Source organism: Macaca fascicularis, chromosome 13, assembly GCF_037993035.2.
Source record: "Macaca fascicularis isolate 582-1 chromosome 13, T2T-MFA8v1.1".
Classification (NCBI taxonomy): Eukaryota; Metazoa; Chordata; class Mammalia; order Primates; family Cercopithecidae; genus Macaca; species Macaca fascicularis.
The window spans coordinates 106,921,630-106,943,687 of record NC_088387.1 but is presented as its reverse complement, the minus strand read 5'-3'; the positions used below and the strand labels follow the sequence as shown (position 1 = coordinate 106,943,687).

The following is a 22,058-nucleotide window of genomic DNA, read 5'->3' as shown; positions in this document are numbered from 1 at the left end:
AATTGGAACTTTCAAGCAAAAATTCAAATTTTGGAAAACTTGGATCTACCACTGTAAAGCTGACAGCTTCCCAATACTGACAGACTTACTGGCTGAGATAAGAGCTCATATTAATGAATGAGTTTTTTTCATATTCTCTGATGCAATCTATCAACATCTGGATGATCTATATAACTCAGTGAACTGAAACTTCTAAATGCCTTCATGCAATTATATTACAAGATCATACCTGGGAAATGAATCCATTCAAGTGCAACCTAGACCAACAGTTTTAATGCGACAGGGTACAAAAAGTTCAATAATATGGCTTCATATGTCACACTGCAACTAGTCTTTAAGACTTTATCACATGTTGAGTTTCAGTGTAGTATCAAAGAAGAATACTCCAAATTATAGGCTATTAAAATACCTCTCCCTTTTTCAACCTCTTATCTGTGTAAGGCTGGGTTTTCTTTCAACCTAAACAACAACAGACTGAATGCAGAAACTAACATGAGAATCCAGCTGTGTTCTATTAAGCTAGACAAGAAAATGTAACACAGTGCTGTTTTTTCATTATTTTCTGTCTTGGAGATAGAGTTGTTTTTCATTAAATATGCTATTCATGTCAACCTATAATGGCTCTATTATTGGTATTTTTAAATAAATAAGTTTAAAATTTTGTTTTTAACTTCTTCTACTTCTTCATTTTTTTTTTTTTTTTTTGAGACAGTCTCTCTCTGCCACCAGGATGGAGTGCAGTCGCGCTATCTCAACTCAGTGCAACCTCCGACTCCCTAGTTCAAGCGATTTTCCTGCCTCAGCCTCTCGAGTAGCTGGGATTACAGGCATGTGCCACCACACCCAGCTAATTTTTGTATTTTTAGTAGAGACAGAGTTTCACCATGTTAGCCAGGATGGTCCCGATCTCTTGCCTTGAGATCCACCCACCTTGGCCTCCCAAAATGGCCTCCCAAAGCTGGGATTACAGGTATGAGCCACGGTGCCCAGCCTGTCTTTAACTTCTAATATGATAAATATTATTAGATACAACCGCCATAAACAAAAACTCTTTAGAATCCTCACTAATTCTTAAGAATACTAAAGCATCCTGAGATCAAAGTTTTGAGAATGACCAATCTATGATAATTATTTAATCAACCACTTAAGTATAAAGTACCTATTTTATACTGTGCTAGGTCATAGGAAATAAGAGATAAAAGGCACCATCCCTGTCCTCAAAAATTTCCAATTTCATGGGCAAGGTACTTCTCAATTAACATAACTTAAAAATTGTTTTACTATATAACTTTTAAAAACCTTCATTTCACGTTTCTTATAAACATGTCTTTTATAGCTTAATGTCTCCCATGGAAACTAATACTGTATATAGCACATAGCAAATGCCTAAATACTTCATGATTCACTCTGAATCTGACATATGGCATCAGAAAGTCACAATATACATTAAATAAACATTTTTCTGTAAGTTTCAGACACTGATTACTCATGGTGAAAGATGTACTGCCAACCTTAGTTAAAAGATAGTATTGGCAATGCAGAGACCCTGAAGTTACAGCTACAATGCAACCTTTTGATCAAGACTTAAACTTTTACAATAAATTTCATATTTAGGTCAAGTTGTACTTTTTAAGATTAATTTATTCTACCAGATGTTCAGGCCAACAGGCTGAATAATAGGATAAGGAAGGAAACGATAGCTTATTTCGAGAATCTGAACAGTAAACAAAGATGCTCTTATGCTGTTTCCATAACTCCAGGAGGCAGAACCAAACAGTGGAGATTAAAATTAGGCAAAAGATACCTTTAATTAAATAAATAAAGCAAGTAAGCAGGGATACTGGTTTAATTATCAGTAGAAATGAGTTTGAAGGTTAAAAAATAGACTAGATAAGAGGTTCTCAACAATGTTTCTGCTCCAATCCAAAGGAGACAACTTGTTTCCCATTAGAAGCAGAGGTTTACAATGGCAAGGAATCACGAACGGTATGAGTTGGAAAGGTAGCACGTGCAAGGTGGGGGAAAAGGGAGTGGGAAAATACATATTAAATTCCAGGTTGAGAAACACCAGTCAAGGTACCAGAAGGACTTTTTAAATTGTATGATTACCTGGGAGTTTTTAAAGAAGGATCCTGGCAAACTTCTTGACAGCATTTCATAAGAGAGAGAAGTATTTTCCACGCATTTATCTATGGATGTAGCAGTACTAGCTATTGAAAGCAAGTGGAAAGTATAAAACACAAAGGCTAAGATTACACATATGCTCCCCATTGCTAACCACCTAATACCAAGCAAATCAAGTTCTGACCTGCCTTTCAGCCTCTTTTACAACCATTTTCCTGGATTTCTAACCCATTCACTTGTTCCCTGTTCCTTCTACAAAAATGCTTGTAACAGCTGAATTGACAAGCAATAGAGGAGCAACTCTAATCTGATTCAACTAAAAAAAAAAAAAAGCAATTTAGATTTGGTACAAATGCACTTTAAACATTTGCATCCTTTTTCCTTCTACATATTAATCATCTCAAATGGCACACAAATTCACTGACTATATGACATAATACTATTTGTGAATATCTTTCCCAGAGATTCTAGGAATTCTGCAAATGTAAATGGCAACGGAATGGCTGTTACCATGAAAGCAAAGAGCCTTCTCTGGTATGTTTAACCAGTGGATTGGGCACTCAATTCAGGCCTTGGGAATATTCCTTTCTGAATTCTAATATCTGAACAATTGCTTATTGTTTTTGTTATGCACTTGAGAATTAGCTTACCAGTTCTTTCCAAAAATTTCTTTCTAAATTAAATGTGGGTACACATTTGAAAACTGCACACTATGTATGAATAGTACACACTTATTTTACATTTTTAACATCATGTACAAGCTGTTGGGAACATCTGGTGTTTTGAAAATTTGGGCAAATCCAGCTGCATTTCCTCTTCCAAATGTGTTCTCTGACATCTGCAGGTTGTGTTTCATTTTGATTTTTATACTCTCTCTCTTTCTATCTAAATAGGGCAGCATTATGTACTTTCAAACACGCATTTTTTCCAACTTTATACTTTTCCTCTCTGAACAAAAAATTAAAAACTTGCCAATTAATAAAATGAGAAAAAATGTTGTGGTTAAAGATATAAAGTTAATTTTAAATGTATCTGTCTCACCTCTCTATAATTTACTTTAATCAGCAGAAAATCGCCTCCTGAGAACAGTTTACAATAAACAAATATCTATGCTTGGATTATACCATCTGAGCTAAGAGAAAACAACACAGTAATTAACAGATTGAATCTTTACTGGGTCAGGTGCACCTCTAACCCAACAAAATACACATATGTGCACCAACAACTGTGCCACACATTTTCAGGGGTTGGCGGACATCTTGAAAGAAGTATAAGGTTAAGAAACTAAAGCGATGACAATGTGAATAATTCAAAATCACCTAACTTAAAGCATCGTAAATAACAGCTAAAATGCAAGTAGACTTTATATCCTACTCTTACATGTAATCATACATAAAAGATTGCTGTTGCCAAGTCTAAAACTCTGTGTCCTCTCCACCTGCACGCTCACAATTAGCATACAGTCCCAGCTGACCCTGCTGGCTTCCCTTCCTGCCCTCACATAAAATATTTAAAACAACCTCCAGCCTGAGGGTGGGGTGGAAAACCACCTGGGAGCAAAGGCACCTCCACCTTCCTGGATGACCTGCTGGCCTGTTAGCCCGGAAGGCTAGTTCACAAGTCTCAAATCTGAGCTGGTTCCTTGGATCTTAAACTCCCAACTTGGCTCGGTTCCTTCCCATATATAACCAGGTTCCTGCCTGGACTTTCTCATTTTTATTCAGCTCTGCTCTGGACACATCCCAGGACATGCTGCTCCTACTGGGCTAAAAATGCTCAGGGCTCTCTGGTTCCACTGCTCTCCCACAGTTTCTGGAATGGTTCCAGGTCCCCTGACTCTAGTTGCTTGTTCTATGACATCTTAGAGATAACAGAGTTCAGTGGTTAAGAGAAAAGGCCATGGGATAAATCTCCATGAGTTCAAATTGACTTCTCTATTACCAACTTAACTTTGGTAAGCCTCAGTTTGCTCATCTATAAAATTGAGGTAATAACATTATCTCCCTCACAGATTACTCAGCCACAACCTCTGTCTCAAGGAAGCAGAAGTCTAAGAGAGATTCCTGAAGCTAAACCACACAGCTGATAAGTGATGGGTTCAGAGTTCAAAGCCAGGTTTATATGTCTCTAAACACATTCTTTTCAAATACATGACGCTCTTGTCTTTTAAAATCATCCTTATTTTTCTCTTCAAAACCAACAAAAACGATTATCTCCTTTTCATAGCAGTGGTTGTGAAATTTAAAACCAAGATACATTACTAGGGTTGCAATAATAAGAAAATAAAGAAGTACTTGGTTATCCACAACTATTAATCTAGTCATTTGGTTAAAACTAGCATTCTTCACAGAAGTTGGAACCTCTGCCTGTGCCAACCTCCAAGTGAATGATTTGCAATTCTTGGCCTTTACAGTCTATTTCCAGGATAATACTAATTAAAATAATAATCTTTGGGATAGGGTACTGGGCAGACGTGGTGACTTGCAGGGAAGGAGAAGGCAACAGCAAAGACGGCAAGAGAGAAAATCAAATAGGAGCTCCAAAGGTGACAGACTTCAGCAGTTGAGTCCAAAGGCTAAGATTTTCCAGGAGAGAGATATGCCCAGAGTTCAAGTAGTGAAAAATGTCCATTTGTTTAGCAGCAGTGTCTGGGTGTGGAGACGGGAAAGGGGAGGAGGGAAACCCATATTATCTATTCTGAGTGAGGCTACACATTGCTGAGGGATTGAGTGCAGGTATTAAGATCCAGTCAAAGGGCACCAAACTGAGCATGGGGGAGACATCAGAAAATGCAATATGCACTTCCTTTGATAATCCTATCACCAAGTTACAAACTGCATGATATGAATAATAACTTTTATATTTTTAATTTTTTATGTTTTTATTTTTTCGAGACCGAGTCTTGCTCTGTCGCCCAGGCTGGAGTGTAGTGGCATGATCTCAGCTCACTGCAACCTCCGTTTCCTGGGTTCATGAGATTCTCCTGCCTCAGCCTCCTGAGTAGCTGGGACTACAGCTGCATACCACCATGCCCAGGTAATTTTTCTTTTTTTTGGTGTTTTTTGTTTTTTGTTTTTGTTTTTGTTTTTTTTCAGTAGAGACGGGGTTTCGCCATGTTGGCCAAGCTGGTCTCAAACTCCTGACCTCAAGTAATCCGCTCGCCTCAGCCTCCCAAAGTGCTGGGATTACAGGCTTGAGCCACTACACCCAGCCAATAACTTTTTTAAAGACTCAGGTTAACCCAAGCTAAGTTGTTAGCCTGGTTTCCAATGCAGGTAATCTGGGCTGGGCACTGGAGCTCCTTTACATTTGTCAACTGGAAAGAACAGAATGGCATATTTACTATAAAGTGACATGAGAACTGTAACATGTACTAAGTATACATGTAAATGAGAAGAGTCACCTCTATTTTAGCATATTTTTATATCTGTAATAGAGAAAAACAACTTCCCAATTAAAATGCCTCCTTCATAGCAAATAAAAACTTTTTAAAAAGCCAACATGTAATTATTTTCCATTTCAAGAAAGGAAATAAAAATAAAATCTACAGAATGTAGGAGCAATTTTCATTTTTTCTAATGCGCTCAAACCACTTTCAAGTATCTTTTTGTTTACCTTGGTCACAGCTTTTGGAGAAAACGTAACTGCATCTACCACAGTGATGAGGTCACCTGGGTGAAGACGATCAAAGTACTTCATGCAGACATCATAGGCATGAAGCCACTCTGGTGAAGAGCCTGGGACTTGTTTAATGAGATGAGGATCTCCAGTCCAGAACAACTTCTGTAACCAGATGGTGTACAGAGAGCTTGGGGAAAGCATCCGTCCATCCTTTTCAGGGATTTTGGGAACAAGTTTGGAAATAGATAAAATATTTTGACTTGAAAGAACCGGCTCCAATGCTTCAAGAGGACTCATGTTTTCATCTGTCAGCTTTTTGTAATTAAGACCTACCAGAAAAAAAAGAAAGTAGGTAAGCGGTTCACTCCAATGTAAATATATAGGCACTTTCAAACACACACACATAGCCCTCTGTATGTCTGAATGCAAAGATTTATCAACTTAGCTATAGTAGCTAGTTGAGGTTTTCTATTAGAAAGATCAGGAGATCTGAGTTCCAGTCACAGCCCGAAACTTATTCGGCTGTGCGATCCCCCAGATTGGCCATTCATCTTCTGTGTGCCTCCATTTCCTTGTTTATACACTACAGATGACAATATCTCCATGCCTTTGGAATCCCCTGCAGCACCTATGTTTTCTTCTATCAGTGCATTCACCAAACTGCATTACATTCCTTTGTTATTTATCTGGCATTTCACTAGTTATTTGAAGGCAAGGATTGACTCTTATTCCCTTATCCTCTGTGTCTAGGCCAGTGTCTCATTTGATTATTCAGAAAACAACTGATAAACTGAAGGGAACTCTCCCGATTATTATGAATATCAAACAAACATAGATTTGAATGTGCCTTGCAAATTATAAATTATAAAAATTTAAGAGGTTTTAAGGGGTTTAATTTCTTAGTTATGAGCATAAAGACCATTCTAAAGATTTCCACAATTTCACAAAAATTCGAAGGCTCTTATTTTAAGTGTTCTATGCATATTTTAATCATATAGGCTCCAGTGGAATGAAATTCTGCTGAACTGCCTATTATAAAGTGTCTTGGCCTTGCCTTTTATATACATAAAATATAACCAATGGGAGTAGTGAAAAATCCTGGAGCAGAAGTCCAAAACTTTGGATTTTAGTACCAGGTCTACCATAAGTCACTGTGCGACTTCCAATAGGTTTCTTACTTTTTCTGGTATTTAATTCCCTCAATCATAAGTGAAAGAGTTGGAAATATAATAACTAAAGTCAATTAGCTTCAAAATTCTGTGGTTTCAGAGCTCTGCCAACCATAATGCATGAACAGGATTGTGTACAGAAAATTAATCCCCAGATTTAATTTAAAAGAATGAATTCAAGCAGGGAAACAATCATCTTACCTGATGCAACAACCTTAAACTTCTTCAGCAGCCGAATGTGGGTTTCTGGTTTAATGGCATAGTTCCCCAAATCTGCACAGCCACAGTTTTCCAGAAGAGTGAAATAATACAGCAGCCTTTCGTGATCAAAGCCACCAATAGTGGGGTAAATATACTTGACCATGTGCTGGTGAAAGGCTTCCGGATCAGTCTTCAAAGTCTCAAAGAGATGAAGGTCTTGGGCTCTATTTTCAATTTCTAGTGTGGACAAACTGAAATTAAGAGCCAAAGGAACTGTGTTAAGATTTTGTTCCTTTATTAAAGTGATTTTTTTTTAACCAAGGAAGAAACACTACTTCTTACGGCTCCCTTCTTCCTGCCTACTCAAAGACAGTGAACCATCACCAGAACCCAATCAGCCTGAATAAAGGGAAACAAATGTGTCAGATGCCTACTAACATTTAACTGACTACACACTCGTCATGTTGTCTCACAGGGGTCTACAGCAACCCTGTGAAGTAGGCTTTCCTTCAAGTTCCAGAAGTTGGGAAAGTTGTCTGATGTTTCCCAGCTAGGAAATAAACTAACATCTGTCAGCGTCCACTCTTAATCACGTATTCACGTCATTAAAAGGGTTTAAAATCTATGCTTCTTCACAGAAACAGAAACAGGCTTATTATTTCAGGAATTTAGGAAATGATACAGAAAAAACCCTAAACTTTTAGGCTTAAGATTTACATGCAAGAGTCTTGAATGAATATTCAATAAACCCAAATTTTATGCTGTGTTCAGATAAAAGAAAAAATAGAAAAAAAGGGATAATTAAACTTTCACTTGGGTTATGTGCAGTAATGCTACTTAAATAAAACACATATCTTAATACTTTCATCCTAACTTAGATGTCTTTGTAATCTAATTTTAAAAAGTCGTTTAAAGTTAAACTCTTGGGAAAAGAAAAATTAAGGTATTTTTGCTTGGTTGATTGGTTTGTACTTTTAGAAGGGGAAAGGAGGGGGTTAATTTTGGTCTTGCACTTCTCCCTGGACAGAATCTGGACAGAACCTCTGGTCTAGTATAATCTCAATGCCCCTTACGTGATGAGTTTCACACTCTCTAATTGTAAGAGTCCTTCAGGCAGCCCTGCACTCACAGAAGTGTCCAGGTTCTAGGGTTCTTGGAAGCAGCAACGGAAGCATCTGGGGGCAGTAAGTGAGACCTTGGGCAGCAACAAAGTTAGGCTTCAAAAAGTTCTAAAGCAGCTCCTCTGAAATATGACAATTTGTTTATTGAAAGTGCCAAAAGACATGTTTTTGGTTTATAGAGATAAAGTTAGTATAAATCATGTTTTAAAACTTTCAGGAGAATGTGACAACACTTGGGATAAAAAGGGTAATCTATAAAGTCAAAGCATCAAGTAATTTTTAAAAACTGGTCTTTTTACTTTTGCTTCAAGAAAAACCTTATTTTTCCATTCAGACACAGTGCAAACATTTACAAGAATATCTCTATCTATAAATATGTCCCCAGTCTATAAAAATTTCTCTCACTGCCTCCTCTGAGCTATCGGCACGTGCTGAATATCCTTCTATTCTGTTACTCATAATGTATTTTAACTACTTATTACCTTGTCTATCTCCCTTACTAGACTGTGCTGCTTGATGGCATAGACCTTATTACATCATCTGAATCTCTAGTTTCTCAATACTAAGAACCAGTGTGTGGCACAAGGGAAACATTCAATATGTCTTGTGAATGCTAAATAGATGAGTGCATGAGCAAAAACTTTGGTGTCCTCTAAGTAGAAGGCACTGTGCTCAGAACTGGGGAGGACATAAAGACTTACAGCATAGAGCTCCCATCCAAGTTTGAAAATCCAGTTGAGTTATAAATACTTACAGTTAAATAATGATGCAAAACAACAGTATCACCTGACAAAGGGCACACAATTATAGTCCAATTAAGAGTAGGATCACTAAAAGCTGTGACTGCAGAGAATGTAGAAATCAATGATAATGGAAGGCTTACTGAAAGAAGCACTTGAATTTGGCATTGTAGAAAGAAATTAAGCAGAAATAACGTGAACAGAAGTATCAAGAAAGCAAAAGGGCCTGTACACGGAACAGTGAATATAAATAGCTGGGTGGTCGAAAATATTCTTGATACTATCACTATTCAAAGAATACCATCATCTCTGAAAGATAGTGTACACACAGTAGTATGGGACAGTGAATCACAGAATTTCTGATGTTCCTTCATAATTTCCAAATGAAGTCTGAAAACAATGTAGTAAGGAAGTGAATAAGAAACTGTGTAGTCGCAATAAAAGGAATCTTATTGACAAAGATTTGCAGGCAGAACAACATGCCAAACGGAGGAGAGAAAACAAATTTATATTTATCATGCCGATGACTTTCTTGCTAAGTTAAAGTTGGGTAATTATCAACTTACAGATGAGAAATTGTCATTTAGAGAGGTTATATGACTTGTCTAAGACAAAGAGTCCAGATCTGTCTGGATTCAAAATACACAACTGCTCAGGACATCATAAAGCAACCATCAAGGTCAAGCACCCATGTCAACAACCGCTTCAAAACCAGGATTCTTTCTGCAACACAGACATGAGTTCTCTCTCCCAGCAGCAATAACCGAAAAGAGTTCTCCTGTCATACTTCATTCATAACATCTGGATAAACCAAGTATTCAAGACAGACTCATCTACAAAATGGACAATGACTATATCATAACAGCTTTAGTTCATCTGTGTTTGACTTGATTATGAATATAGTCTCTCTCCATCCACATTACTTTCCCTCTTGCCCACTCACTTATTCTTCTGTGCCTACAATTTAGTTTGCCTGCTGTGCAATTTTACCTAATTATCTTGTCAAGACAGATACTGGAATACCTTTACTGACACATGATAAATACCCAAACGTCCCTTTTCAGTAAATTACAAGGTGCTAAGATCTTTTATAGATGCCAGTAATCAATAACTCATTTTAATCATTTCCATTGAAAGAAGCTGTTATCTTCCCTTTGGAACCAGAAAAGGGAAATCTTTCTTTGAAATCTTTGTTTAGAAAAAAATTCCAAAGAACCCATATTTAAAAGAGTAGAAAGAAATACCAAGAAACCATTGTGGTCTTTTCACTAATCAAATTAATGATTACCCTTCAAACCTGCTTAAGTGATTTTTCCTGAACCAAGTTTTAGTTATAAAGCAGCTTATATACATAGTGCATATTTAACTTTCAGCGATTAACAGAAGCAGCCAGCATTAGTTGTACTCAATGCACAGAAATAAATTATTAGTACTAATCTCATGAATAAGGTGTTCTGTAATGGCTTCCAGATGTCAGTCACCCAAAAATGTGATTCAAGAACATCATGTATTGAAAGGACTTTTATTTGTATAAGAAAAACAAATTTATTTAAACACATTTTTCTTTACTCAGCTGAGACTGAGTGATTACAAAAATTCATTAGCTCACTGAAGGGAGTACTTAGAAGGAAAGAGGAAGGAGGAGGCAAGAAGGAAGAAGGTGAATGGGAGAAGGGAGAAGGCTGCTGGGAAAGGACGAAGACAGAATAAAGAGGATGAGGAAAGGCTGGAAGTGAAAATGTACAGATAACCTACCAGCACTCTTGTTTCTCTTACCTCATTAACACTCATAATAACCCTCTGCAAAAGGTCTAAATATTCCCATTCTCTGAAGGAAGCTGAGGCTCAGACAAAAATCACACAACTAGTAAGAGATGGAGACTGATTCTGAGTTGGGTCTTTCAAGTCCGGCTTTCTGCTTCTACTCAATAAAGCAATGAAGCTGATATTTTCACGCTGAAATTTTATGTTGGGCACAGTTCAGCTGCAGTGGCTTGTAAGCATTTTCCCCAAAGACTAACCCTAAAAGCATGAAGATCTATGAATCCACGTGAATAACCATCACTGCTGGTGAACAGTGGCCTCACCACTCACTACCGAGCAACAAGACATTCTGCCCTCCAAATCACAACTGCTCCTGCCTGAGGAAGTCAATCCAAAAACTCAGCACACAAATGCCTCAGGATGATCTTGATGTACCACTTGATCCATAATGCTGCCTGACAGCTGAATATGTGATTACTCAAAGAAAACGTGGTCAAATAGTCCCAGCTACTCGGGAGGCTGAGGCAGGAGAATGGCGTGAACCCGGGAGGCGGAGCTTGCAGTGAGCTGAGATCCGGCCACTGCACTCCAGCCTGGGCGACAGAGCGAGACTCCGTCTCAAAAAAAAAAAACAAAAAAAAAAAAAAAGATAATCATGGCATTTTTTAGTTTTGCCAACATTTTGGCCAAGTGTCTGCAAACTGAAGAATGGAATTTAACTAACTTTTCAAAAACACCCAGGGAGTCGATGAGAGAATCAATAAAGAGTATCTTAGAGTCTATTTCTCATCATGCTGATATTCAGTAGTTCTTTTATGAAATGTTTTATGACAGCAACAGAGTGAGAATGTTGAAGGTCATACGAATAGGCTTTGTCTCTTCTGTAAGGACAACCTGGTATCCCTAAAGCCTTTTAATTTCTCATAAAATGTCAATTCTAACTTGTCTATATATATACTTCACACTGTGTCTGTAATTGGTGGGTTCCTGGTCTCGTTGACTTCAAGAATGAAACCACGGACCCTTGCCGTGAGTGTTACAGTTCTTAAAGATGGCGTGTCCGGAGTTTGTTCCTTCAGACGTTTAGATGTGTCTGGAGCTTCTTCCTTCTGGTGGGTTCGGGTCTCGCTGACAGAAGTGAACCTGCAGACCTTCCGGGTGAGTGTTACAGCTCATAAAGGCAGCGTGGACCCAAAGACTGAGCAGCAGCAACAGTTATCGCAAAGAGCGAATAAACAAAGCATCCACACTACGGAAGGGGACCCCAAAGGATAGTCGCCAACCGGCTGGGGCAGCCTGCTTTTATTCCCTTATCTGGCCCCACCCACATCCTGCTGATTGGTCCATTTTACAGAGGGCTGATTGGTCCATTTTACAGAGAACTGATTGGTTCGTTTTGACCGAGTGCTGATTGGTGCATTTACAATCCTCTAGCTAGACATAAAAGTTCTCCAAGTCCCCACTAGGTTAGCTAGATACAGAGTACTGACTGGTGCATTTACAAACCCTGAGCTAGATAGACCCAGGGTGCTGACTGGTGCGTTTACAATCCTTTAGCTAGACACAGAGAGCTAGACATAAAAGTTCTCTAAGTCCCCACTAGGTTAGCTGGATACAGAGTACTGATTGGTGTATTTACAATCCCTGAGCTAGACGCAGAGTGCTGATTGATGCGTTTATGATCCCTTAGCTAGACATAAAAGTTGCCCAAGTCCCCACCAGACTCAGGAGCCCAGGTGCCTTCACCTAGTGGATCTTGCACCAGGGCTGCAGGTAGAGCTGCCCACCAGTCCCAAGCGGTGCCTGCACTCCTCAGCCCTTGGGGGTTGATGGGACCGGGCGCCATGGGACATAAAGGCCAGAATTTAGAATTCTTTACAGGGTAGCAACCTGGACACAAACCCACCTGAACAATAGTAACCTTCAGGCAGAAATTCTATCTTCTGTTTCAATTCAGAAAAAGGTAAGGCGGATGCATTATAGTTTACTCATCTCTACTCAGACAGACCTTGTTCTTACCCATTCTTGCATCTGGGACCAAAATAATCCTACTAGAGAATATGAAATCAGCTCTGGTAAATAGCACAGCACATTCAGAGTCCCGATGACCTGGGACCCCTCCCATGTGTCTGAAGGAAACAATAGTAAACTAACCAACATTGAAGAAAATAGTATTATGATCTCTGGCAACCAAGATAAATCACTTGTATAACCACTTGAGTGACCAAAAAGTAGATATTAGAGTGAAACCAAAGCATAGGATGTTTGGCCTTGAAATCTGCTGTCTAAATAAGAAGGGAAAAGATGGAAGGTGTTACCAAGTCTGGCAGTATAAAGACATGTTCTGTCCTCAGTTTAGTTCTCCTTTGCTTACTCTATCCCAGCCACAATGGTCTTTCTTTAGTTACTCAAAAACACAAGAACTGTCCAGGCCTTCTTTTCTCACGGTCTGGAATGCCCTTTTCTCCATTCCTCTTCAGTAGTCAGCTCCTTCCTCTTCACATCCAAGAGAGGCCTTCCCCTTGGAAGGCCTACTTCGTGTGCATTTCCTTTATGGTACTTACTACAACATGTAACTTGCTTTTCAGCAGCTTTTGTGGGGGTCAGGGTGATGGGGGAGGGTTCCCTGTTAGAATATAAGCTCCATTAGGGCAAGGATGTGCCTGTCTTGTTCAGCACTTAACATTATGCTTGGAATACAAAGATACTAAGTAATAATAACAACATTTGATGAATAAATGCAGTACTATTACATCAGCCAGAAGCAGCCTCTGCATTTCAAAATGACCCTGCGTCCAAAACTGAAAGGTACTAATCAAATCGGCAGAATTAACAAGAATAGCACAAAAAAAACAGAATAGCCTTGATATAGTTTGGTTGTGTCCCCACCCAAATCTCATCTTGAATTATAGTTCCCATAATCCCCACATGTTGTGGGAGGAAAGCGGTGAGAGGTAACTGAATCATGAGGATGGTTACCCCCATGCTGTTCTCATGACAGTGAGTGAGTTCTCATGAGATCTGATGGTTGTATAAGGGGCTTTTCTCCATTTGCTTGGCACTTCTTCCTGCCTCCCTGCCCCTTCGTCTTTCACCATGATTGGTGAAAGTTTTCTGAGGCCTTCCCAGCCGTGTGGAACTGAGTCAATGAAACCTCTTTTCTTTATAAATTACCCAATCTCAGGTATTTCTTCATAGCAGTGTGAGAATGGACTAATACAAATTTAAAAGAGCTACTCGGTTATACACTTTCCACAGATTTTCTCTAATCTTCACAACCCTCTAAGGTGAGGATAATGATCCTTGTAACCTAGAAAATAGTGACTCAAGAGGATTAAGAAACATGGTCTAGGCTACATGGTTGGTGGCTATGGGCAGTAGACTTGGATCTGGAAACTTGATCTGACTACAAAACCCATGCTGTCATCAATAGGCCACAGGTACTCTGGTAGTTACTATTGTCTATAAAAATCCACCAACATGTCTAGAATAGCCCAGAGCTGAAGATGGCTACTAAGTCTGTAATGAGTGACAAAGCAGCCTTGAGTCTGGGGGGCTCAACATGCCCCAGTGGAACCAAGAGGCTGAGAGCCAGTGTCTGCTAGTTGGAAGTGATTCTAGGCATTCATGGCTACCCAAAGCCATCACTGCTATTTAAAACTAGCAGGACATTAAAACAAAACAAAACAAAACAGCAGGAAATGGGGAAGAAAAGAGTCCAGCAACTCAAAAACATATGTGTTTATGAGAATTACCTCTGACAAGAGTGAAATTCCAGGAAAACCTTCCATTAATGAAGTTGTGATCATGTGTTAGGTACTACAGGTTAGATATTTTGCCATAAAATAATTTAATTTGTATTACTCCTTGCTTAAAGTGGAGGAAAATGAGCTTCAGAGAAGGGAATTATCTTGCCCATGGACACACACCTAGAAGTGACACCAATAGGATTTGTTTGATCTAGCTATTTTGATTTTAAGGCTTACGATTCATCTGCTATATAATGGTATTTCACCCAGCCCTCTCTGTGTACACTTATCCGCAAATGTGCTGATGCAGGTGATAACCTCCGAAACCTTTCTCACAATTATGAGAAAAAGAAATTTACAGGGGAAAAAATTACTTTTTAAAGGAACAGTAAAACAAAACCCTAAAACAAACAACATTATTTCTCTTGTAACTTCCCAGTGGCACTCACTCAATAAATAAATGTTGGGCGATTTCTATTGTATTAACAAGGCTGATTTCTATGTTACCAAGCTAGATTAAATAGTAAGGCAAACAGCTGCCTTTTAAGTAAAGAATAGGCAGCACCTAACACCAATTACTAAATCAATATTAAGTGCTTTGCCACTCACAAGTGATGATGCCAGGAGGTAATGATTTCCTGCTTTTGTAATTGCTGTGCATCTGCATAATCACAGTGCTATCAGGTATAATGATATGCCAGGAACAGTCTTGCACATCACTCGATTGCCTGATAATTTATAACATATTCAGAGACCAAGGAAGCATCCTGTTTGTACAGATACAACACCCTTTTACATAACATTCAATGAAAGAAAAAAGATATTTAATAAAATGCCAGGATATTTTTAAATGCCAATCATAAGAAATATTTATTTGAACATATTACTGTGCCTCAAAAATGATGACATCCATGCAATATTTATCATAGATAACATTATCTCCCATGTAGCAATTTAATACTTAAAAAGGAAATGTTAAAATTTCTAAGTGTTTAATAAAAATTAAAGGTGCTAAAAATAGCATTTCTTGGCCATTCAGCAGGATTTCACCCCACTCAATACTCACTCCCCTTCTTTAAACTCTTTCTTCCCATGGCTTCCCTAAAATAAGATTCCTGTTTTCCCTCTTATCTACCTCTCCTGCTGCTCTCTTTCTGACCCTTTTTTTAGCAGCTCTTCCTTTACCATTTTATATGTGGAAGAGTTCAAGCACTGCCGCAAGCTTTCTCCTTTCCTCACTCTCTGTTCCCTCCCCAAGCACATCCACAACCTCACTTATTTCTCATCTATGTGCTTATGACTCCCCAGTTAGTATTTCTAGCTCCATTTGAACCCCAGATCTGTAAGATCCAACTGCTGACTTGGCCTTTTCTCTTAACTGTTTCAGTGTGTTTAATTTCCTCATTCCCTTGTCTATTTGTTCTTTCCTTTTTTTTTTTTTCTTGGAGACAGAGTCTTATTCTCTGTTGCCTAGGCTGGAGTGCAACGGCATGATCTCTGCTCACTGCAACCTCCATCTCCCGGGTTCAAGCTATTCTCTTGCCTCAACCTCCCAAGTAGCTGGGATTAAAGAGGAGCCTGCCACCATGCCCAGCTAATTTTTGTATTTTTAGTAGAGACAGGGTTTCTCCATGTTGGCCAGGCTGGTCTCAAACTCCTGACCTTAAGTGATCTACCTGTTGTGGCCTCCCACAGTGTTAGGATTACAGGCGTGAGCCACGGTGCCGACCTCTCTTGCCTTTTCCTCACACTCCCCTCAAAATGCCTTACCTCACTGGGTGCTTCCTATCTCACTGAGTAATGCCACCATCTAGCAGGTGAACAAGTAAGAACCTAGGGGTGCATCGCGACACCTCCCCTTTTACTCACCCTCATATCTAGTTTATCCTTATTAACCAATATATTAAGTACTATCTATTTCACCTTGTAAGTATCTGTAAAACCCATTCTGGCCTCCTTTTCTGTACCTCAAATCCCTACTCCAAGCAATGGTCACTTGTCATGCCGTCTGTTACCACAATAGCTCCCTAACTGGTCACATATGTCCACTCTAACTTTCCTAAAATCTTTCAACACAGTAGCCAAAGTGATCTTATCGAAATGCAAAATCTGGTCATATTACGTCCTTGTTCACCAGAATCCTTAACTAACCTTCTATTATCCTAACCTTCTATTTATTATTCTCAGGAAGAAGTCAAAAGCCCTTGCTAGGGCCTCCATGATCTTGCCGTACAGCTTGGCTCCTATGCCTTGTCCCAGTCTCATCTCACACCATGTTCCACACGAATCCTTGCACCTCACCAACACTGTCCATCTCTTCCTAATCAAAGGGCCTTTGAACTTACTGTATTGTCTACCTAGAAAGTGGTTCCCTTCTACTTGTGTAGTTAACTCCAAGCCAATATTTAAGTCCTGCTTAAGTGTTACTTCCTGGGAAAAGCCTCTGCTAACTATGCCAAACCCTCTAATTGAGCTCTATTATACAGTACTTTTCAGAGTTTTAATTTCACGTTTGCTTATGTCATTATTCAATTATCATCTGTCTCCCACTGTAGGCTATAAGTTCCAAGACAGCTAGGATGCCTGCTTTTGCTCATCCTTGTAACCCTAGTGACTAATACTTAGTCCAGTACACAAAAAATTTTCAGTAAAAACATTTGAATGAATACATCCATGAATGGTAAAGATATATCAAAGGAAAGAACTTACCAAGACACTAGTCCACTGTAGATGAAAGGAAAACTAAAATTGTACTTTACAACTTCTTCAAGATTCTTCAAAAATAGACTCTAAAGACAGACATGGAAATAAACGTATATATGAACTGTGTGCTTACCCACTGTCCGTGAAGAGGAACTCCAAATGGGTCATAAAAACTTCCCAGCGGGAGACACTGTAACGTTGTGCCAGAGACACAGCAATGCTGTAGACGCTTTCCTCTAGGGTTCTGCAGAAACGTCCATCAGGCCCAGGAAGGGAGAGAGGAGAAACACATGACTTCAATCAGCAACGAAAATGCTCATTAGGAGTGCTCTCCAGTGAGAGGGGTGCAAGCAGTATGGTCCTTAATAATACAGTTCACAGTGGTCCAGGAAAAGTACTTCCAAGGAATTGTCATGCTCTTTTTCACTGTGGTACATTACAATTTACTAAGGACTTGTCTAGACCAGTAGTTCTCAACTGTGCATGATGTTGTTCCCCAGGGGACATTTGACAATGTCTGGAAACATTTTGAGCATAAAAAGTGGGGCAAGGGGCAGATGCACTACTGGCATCTCATGGGTGCTGCTGAGCATTCTACGTCGATAGTCCCACACAGGCATCCCCCAGTAGGGATCCCGAGCACCCACGTGGGCATCCCCCTGTAGGCACCCCAAGCACCATGTGTAGGCAGTCCTGTGGAGGCATCCCGAGCACCCCGCAGACATCCCACATAGACATCCCAGGAATCCCCAGGTAGGTATCCCCACATAAACATCCGGAGCACCCCCTGTAGGCAGCCCCGCACGGGCATTCTGAGCACTCCACGGAGGCAGCCCGAGTACCGCGCATGGGCAGCCCCACATGGCATCCTGAGCACCCGGCGTAGGCATCCCAAGCATTCTGCATAGGCAGCCCCCACAGCCAAGACCTGTCCAGTCAGAACGTCACAGTGCTGTGGTTGAAAAGATACGAACTAGACTCCGGAGCCTACAATCAAAACATAGTGCATCCCCGGTCTAGGGGTAGAGATTTGAGAAAGCGCAATGAGTCACTTAACAAACTTCTATGTTTTCTACCCTGTGCCAGGTATTGTGCTAGCTCCTTAGGAAATAAAAACAAACAAGCATCTTTCTTGAGGAATCCACAGCCTAGTGGAAGACAGGAGATGTGAACCAGCAATTAAACATAGCGGTGGTAGAGCTAAAAGAGAAGACCATGAAGTTCCACAAGAACGGAAACTGACCAATGTGAACTGCAACTAGGAGGATAATTATACCCACACCCAGCCGAGGGTGGGAGGGAGAAGAGCCTTCTGAGAGAATGAGGGCTTCTCAGAGATGAGAGAGAAAGCGAGGGTCAAAGCGAGGAACGTACTGGGTCCTCAGGCCTGCTAGGGGACCTGCGTCTCATTCTCCAGGCAATGAAGAGTCCGTGGAAAGTTTAAACCAGGGAATGACATCACCAGATTTGAGAATCTCTAGGCCTATAAATAATTCCAAGAGAGCAGTCCTGAGCACTCACATTAAGGCCATTTTAGAAAGACTACCGCAAGACTGACTCCTATTTTCCAGTAGAGAAACGTAGGATGGAATTTTTAGTTGGAAGAATGGTGTGGGTGAAAACTCAGAGGCAGAAAAGAAACCTGTTACTATGAAGTCAGTCTGCTAAGACTGTATTTCCCCAAGCTAAGGAAACCATGGCATTTATATGCTTGCATAGCCAGGGGCTGGCAAACGTTTTCTGGGAAAGGTAATATAGTCAATATTTCAGGCTTTACTGCCAGTCTCTCTGGCATAGTCTTCTTTTTATGGCTTTTGTTTTTGTTTTTGTTACTATGAAACCTTAAAAAAAATGCTAAAATCATTCTTTGTTCATGAGCTATAAAAGAGACGAAGGCTGGGATTAACTTTGTCAACCCATGGATGAGGTCATTGTCAATTGGAAATTCTTTTTTTTTCTTTTTTTTGGTGCAGACAGGGTCTTTCTCTGCCTTCCAGGCTGGAGTGCAGCACTACAATCAACGCTCACTGTAGCCTTGACCTCCCAGGATCAAGCCATCCACCCACCCGCCCACCTCAGCCTCCAGAGTAGCTGGCACTACAGGAACATACGACCACACCTAGTTTTTTGTTGGTTTGTTTTTGTTTTTGTTTCTTTGGTAGAGACAAGGCCTTGCTATGTTGCCAGGGATGGTCTTGAACTCCTGGTCTCAAGCATTCCTCTCACCTTGGCCTCCCAAAGTGCTGGGATTATAGGTGTGAGCCACCACACCCAGCCTAGAAATTGTTTCTTGAAGTATTTATTTGACTACCTACCTCCACATCATGGAATGAGAATTCCTTGAGAACAGGGGACGATTACTAATTCATCCTTTCTATTATGGGGGTATGGCACATTGCCAGGCACAAGACATTTTCAATAAGGGCTGATATCTTTATCTCTTGGTAAAGGTGGGAAGGACCCAAACTGTGTTATACCCTCTTCACAGTTACCTGCCTGACCCCTGAGAATGTATTCCCTAAGACATACAGATAGTAAAGGACAGGTACAATGCACTTACAGAAAACTAATGGCCTGAAAATGGACATGCAGCTGGGTGCAGTGACTCACACCTGTAACCCCAGCACTTTGAGAGGCCGAGGTGGGTGGATCACGAGGTCAGGAGATTAAGACCATCCTGGCGAACACAGTGAAACTGTGTCTCTACTAAAAATACAAAAAATTAGCCGGGCATGGTGGCACACACCTGTAGTCCCAGCTACTCGAGAGGCTGAGGCAGGATAATCACTTTAACCCAGGAGGCAGAGGTTGTGGTGAGCTAAGATCCTGCCATAGCCCTACAGCCTGGTGCCACAGCAAGACTCCGTCTCAAAAAAAAAAAAAAAAAAAAAAGAAAGGAAAAGAAAAAAAAGAGAAGAGAAGAGAAAAGAAAAGGGACATGCAGTGAGAAAGACAAGGAAGAATGGTCACACTGTGTACAAGTGAAGGTGATGCTGCAAACGGAAGGATGTGAATCCTTCAAGAATTCTTGTGTGGGAGACATTGACATCCCAACTCCATAGCAGAAGAAGAAAGCAGCAAGCTGGTGGAAACTCTGAGACATCTTAAAGAAGCCATTCAAACACTGCTGTATATTTTTCTAAGTAACAGATTATACAGAAGATTCTATTATATATTTATCAAAAGCATATATTTGTTCTCTAGGACATAGTTCAAATAGCATATGCTAGCTGCATGCTTAACAAAGAAAATAAAGGCCAAAAACTCTAGCAAAATGTAACTGATGATATAAGGCATGCCTTGCCTTATAAGTTTTTATTCTGCATGATAATCATCTTCTAAGAAACCACGAACATGGCACCAAGGATTACCAAATGTCCAGCAAAAGCATACTGGACTTAAGTAACCCAAGCTCAACTCCTGGCTGTGTGACCTTGAGCAACTCTTTAAAGCTCTCTAGTTCTGATTCCTTTTCTTAAAAGTCAGAAGGTTGGACTCTCAGGTCACTTTCAATTTGGACACAAAATGACGTTATGAAATTATGAACCTCCGGAAGGACAGAGGAGAAGAGAAAAACAATTCCATATTTCTCTTCTTAATTGAGACCAGCTATAGGTTGTTCCTGCTATTTTTCTTTTGATCTCTCTATGCCATGCCTTATTCTAAAGAGAATTTTGGGTGTCTTCTAATAAGAAAGAAGTCCAGGCTAATATAAAAGTATTACAGAGAACCAAGATGAGTTTGCCACCTTCTCAAGGATTTAAATGATAATGATAAAAAATAACATCCTCCACTACCACAATCAAGATTATTTTTGCTATTTTAAAGTAAGTTGTCAGGAGAGAAAAATAATCATTAAATGTAGGTACAATTTAACCTTAGTTTCAAAGGCTGGAAGCCTAGAGACTGAATCACATCCACTGCTTCCTTGAGAATGCAATGGGTAGTAGGGGAGGCATACGGTGCTGTGGTGAAGATGTGAGGCTTTGCGATGGATCCAGGTTAAAATCATAGCTGTGATTCTCACCATCTATGGAAACTCAGCCAGTTACTTGATATCCCTAAGCACCATTTTTCTCAACTATAAACTAGGGATAACAACATTTTCTCTCATAGGGTTATCCTTGAGGATTAAAAGACATTTATACAAAGTTTATAGAGCACTTTGCATAGTGCCTTGCCCATGATAAGCACTCAATAAATTATGGTTTTAAAAACAAAACATCTCTACTTAATAACTGTTGTGGGTGAACACACTTTCCCAACTTCTAACATGTAAGTACTTCTCATTTGACCTGAACAACTAAAACAAAAAGCAAACACCAGCACTAAAATCAAAGGGAATTCCACATTGGGAAAGCAAGGTCTCCGCTTGGGCCTTGAACTGAGGGATCATCTCACAACAGGCCTGCTCTTCTCTTGACAGGGGGAAGGGACTAAAGGGAAAACAGCTGGCTTCTCTTTCTGTAGAAGACCAGGACAGATAAAGTTACCCTGAACAACAAGTCAATTGTATCTAGTTGACCATACTGAAGAGGAAATTAAAGTGCCATGTGCTTTGAAAAGTGAGATTTCTAGCCAGACACAGAGGACAATCTTATTTTTAAATTTCCACCCTGAGCTTCCCATTTTTCGCCCCAACCACGTTATTACCTCTAACATGGTCATAATTTTAGAACTGGGTTATCAAAACTATAGGAATTTTTTTTAAAAAATAGAAACTTAAAAAAATAAGCTTAAAAAATCATTATTTGGTATTTTTGAGATAGAGTCTCGTTCTGTTGCCCAAGCTGGAGTGGAGTGCAGTGGCATGATCTCGGCTCACTGCAGCCTCCACCTTCTGGGTTCAAGTGATTCTCATGCCTC

The 22,058-nt window shown here is 39.9% G+C and overlaps 1 protein-coding gene across 3 annotated transcripts in view; it reads right to left on the bottom strand.

Annotated features, from left to right (window-relative positions):
- NBAS (NBAS subunit of NRZ tethering complex) overlaps positions 1 to 22,058 on the bottom strand; it is a 390,542-nt gene that overhangs the window by 96,378 nt on the left and 272,106 nt on the right. For all 3 annotated transcript variants that reach the window (XM_005576512.5, XM_074012306.1, XM_074012305.1), the window contains 3 exons: positions 17,326 to 17,436; positions 7,116 to 7,366; positions 5,740 to 6,074 (listed from right to left, as the gene is read on the bottom strand). In XM_005576512.5, the coding sequence (XP_005576569.3) occupies positions 5,740 to 6,074; positions 7,116 to 7,366; positions 17,326 to 17,436 (697 nt within the window). The remainder of the gene's footprint in view (positions 1 to 5,739; positions 6,075 to 7,115; positions 7,367 to 17,325; positions 17,437 to 22,058) is intronic.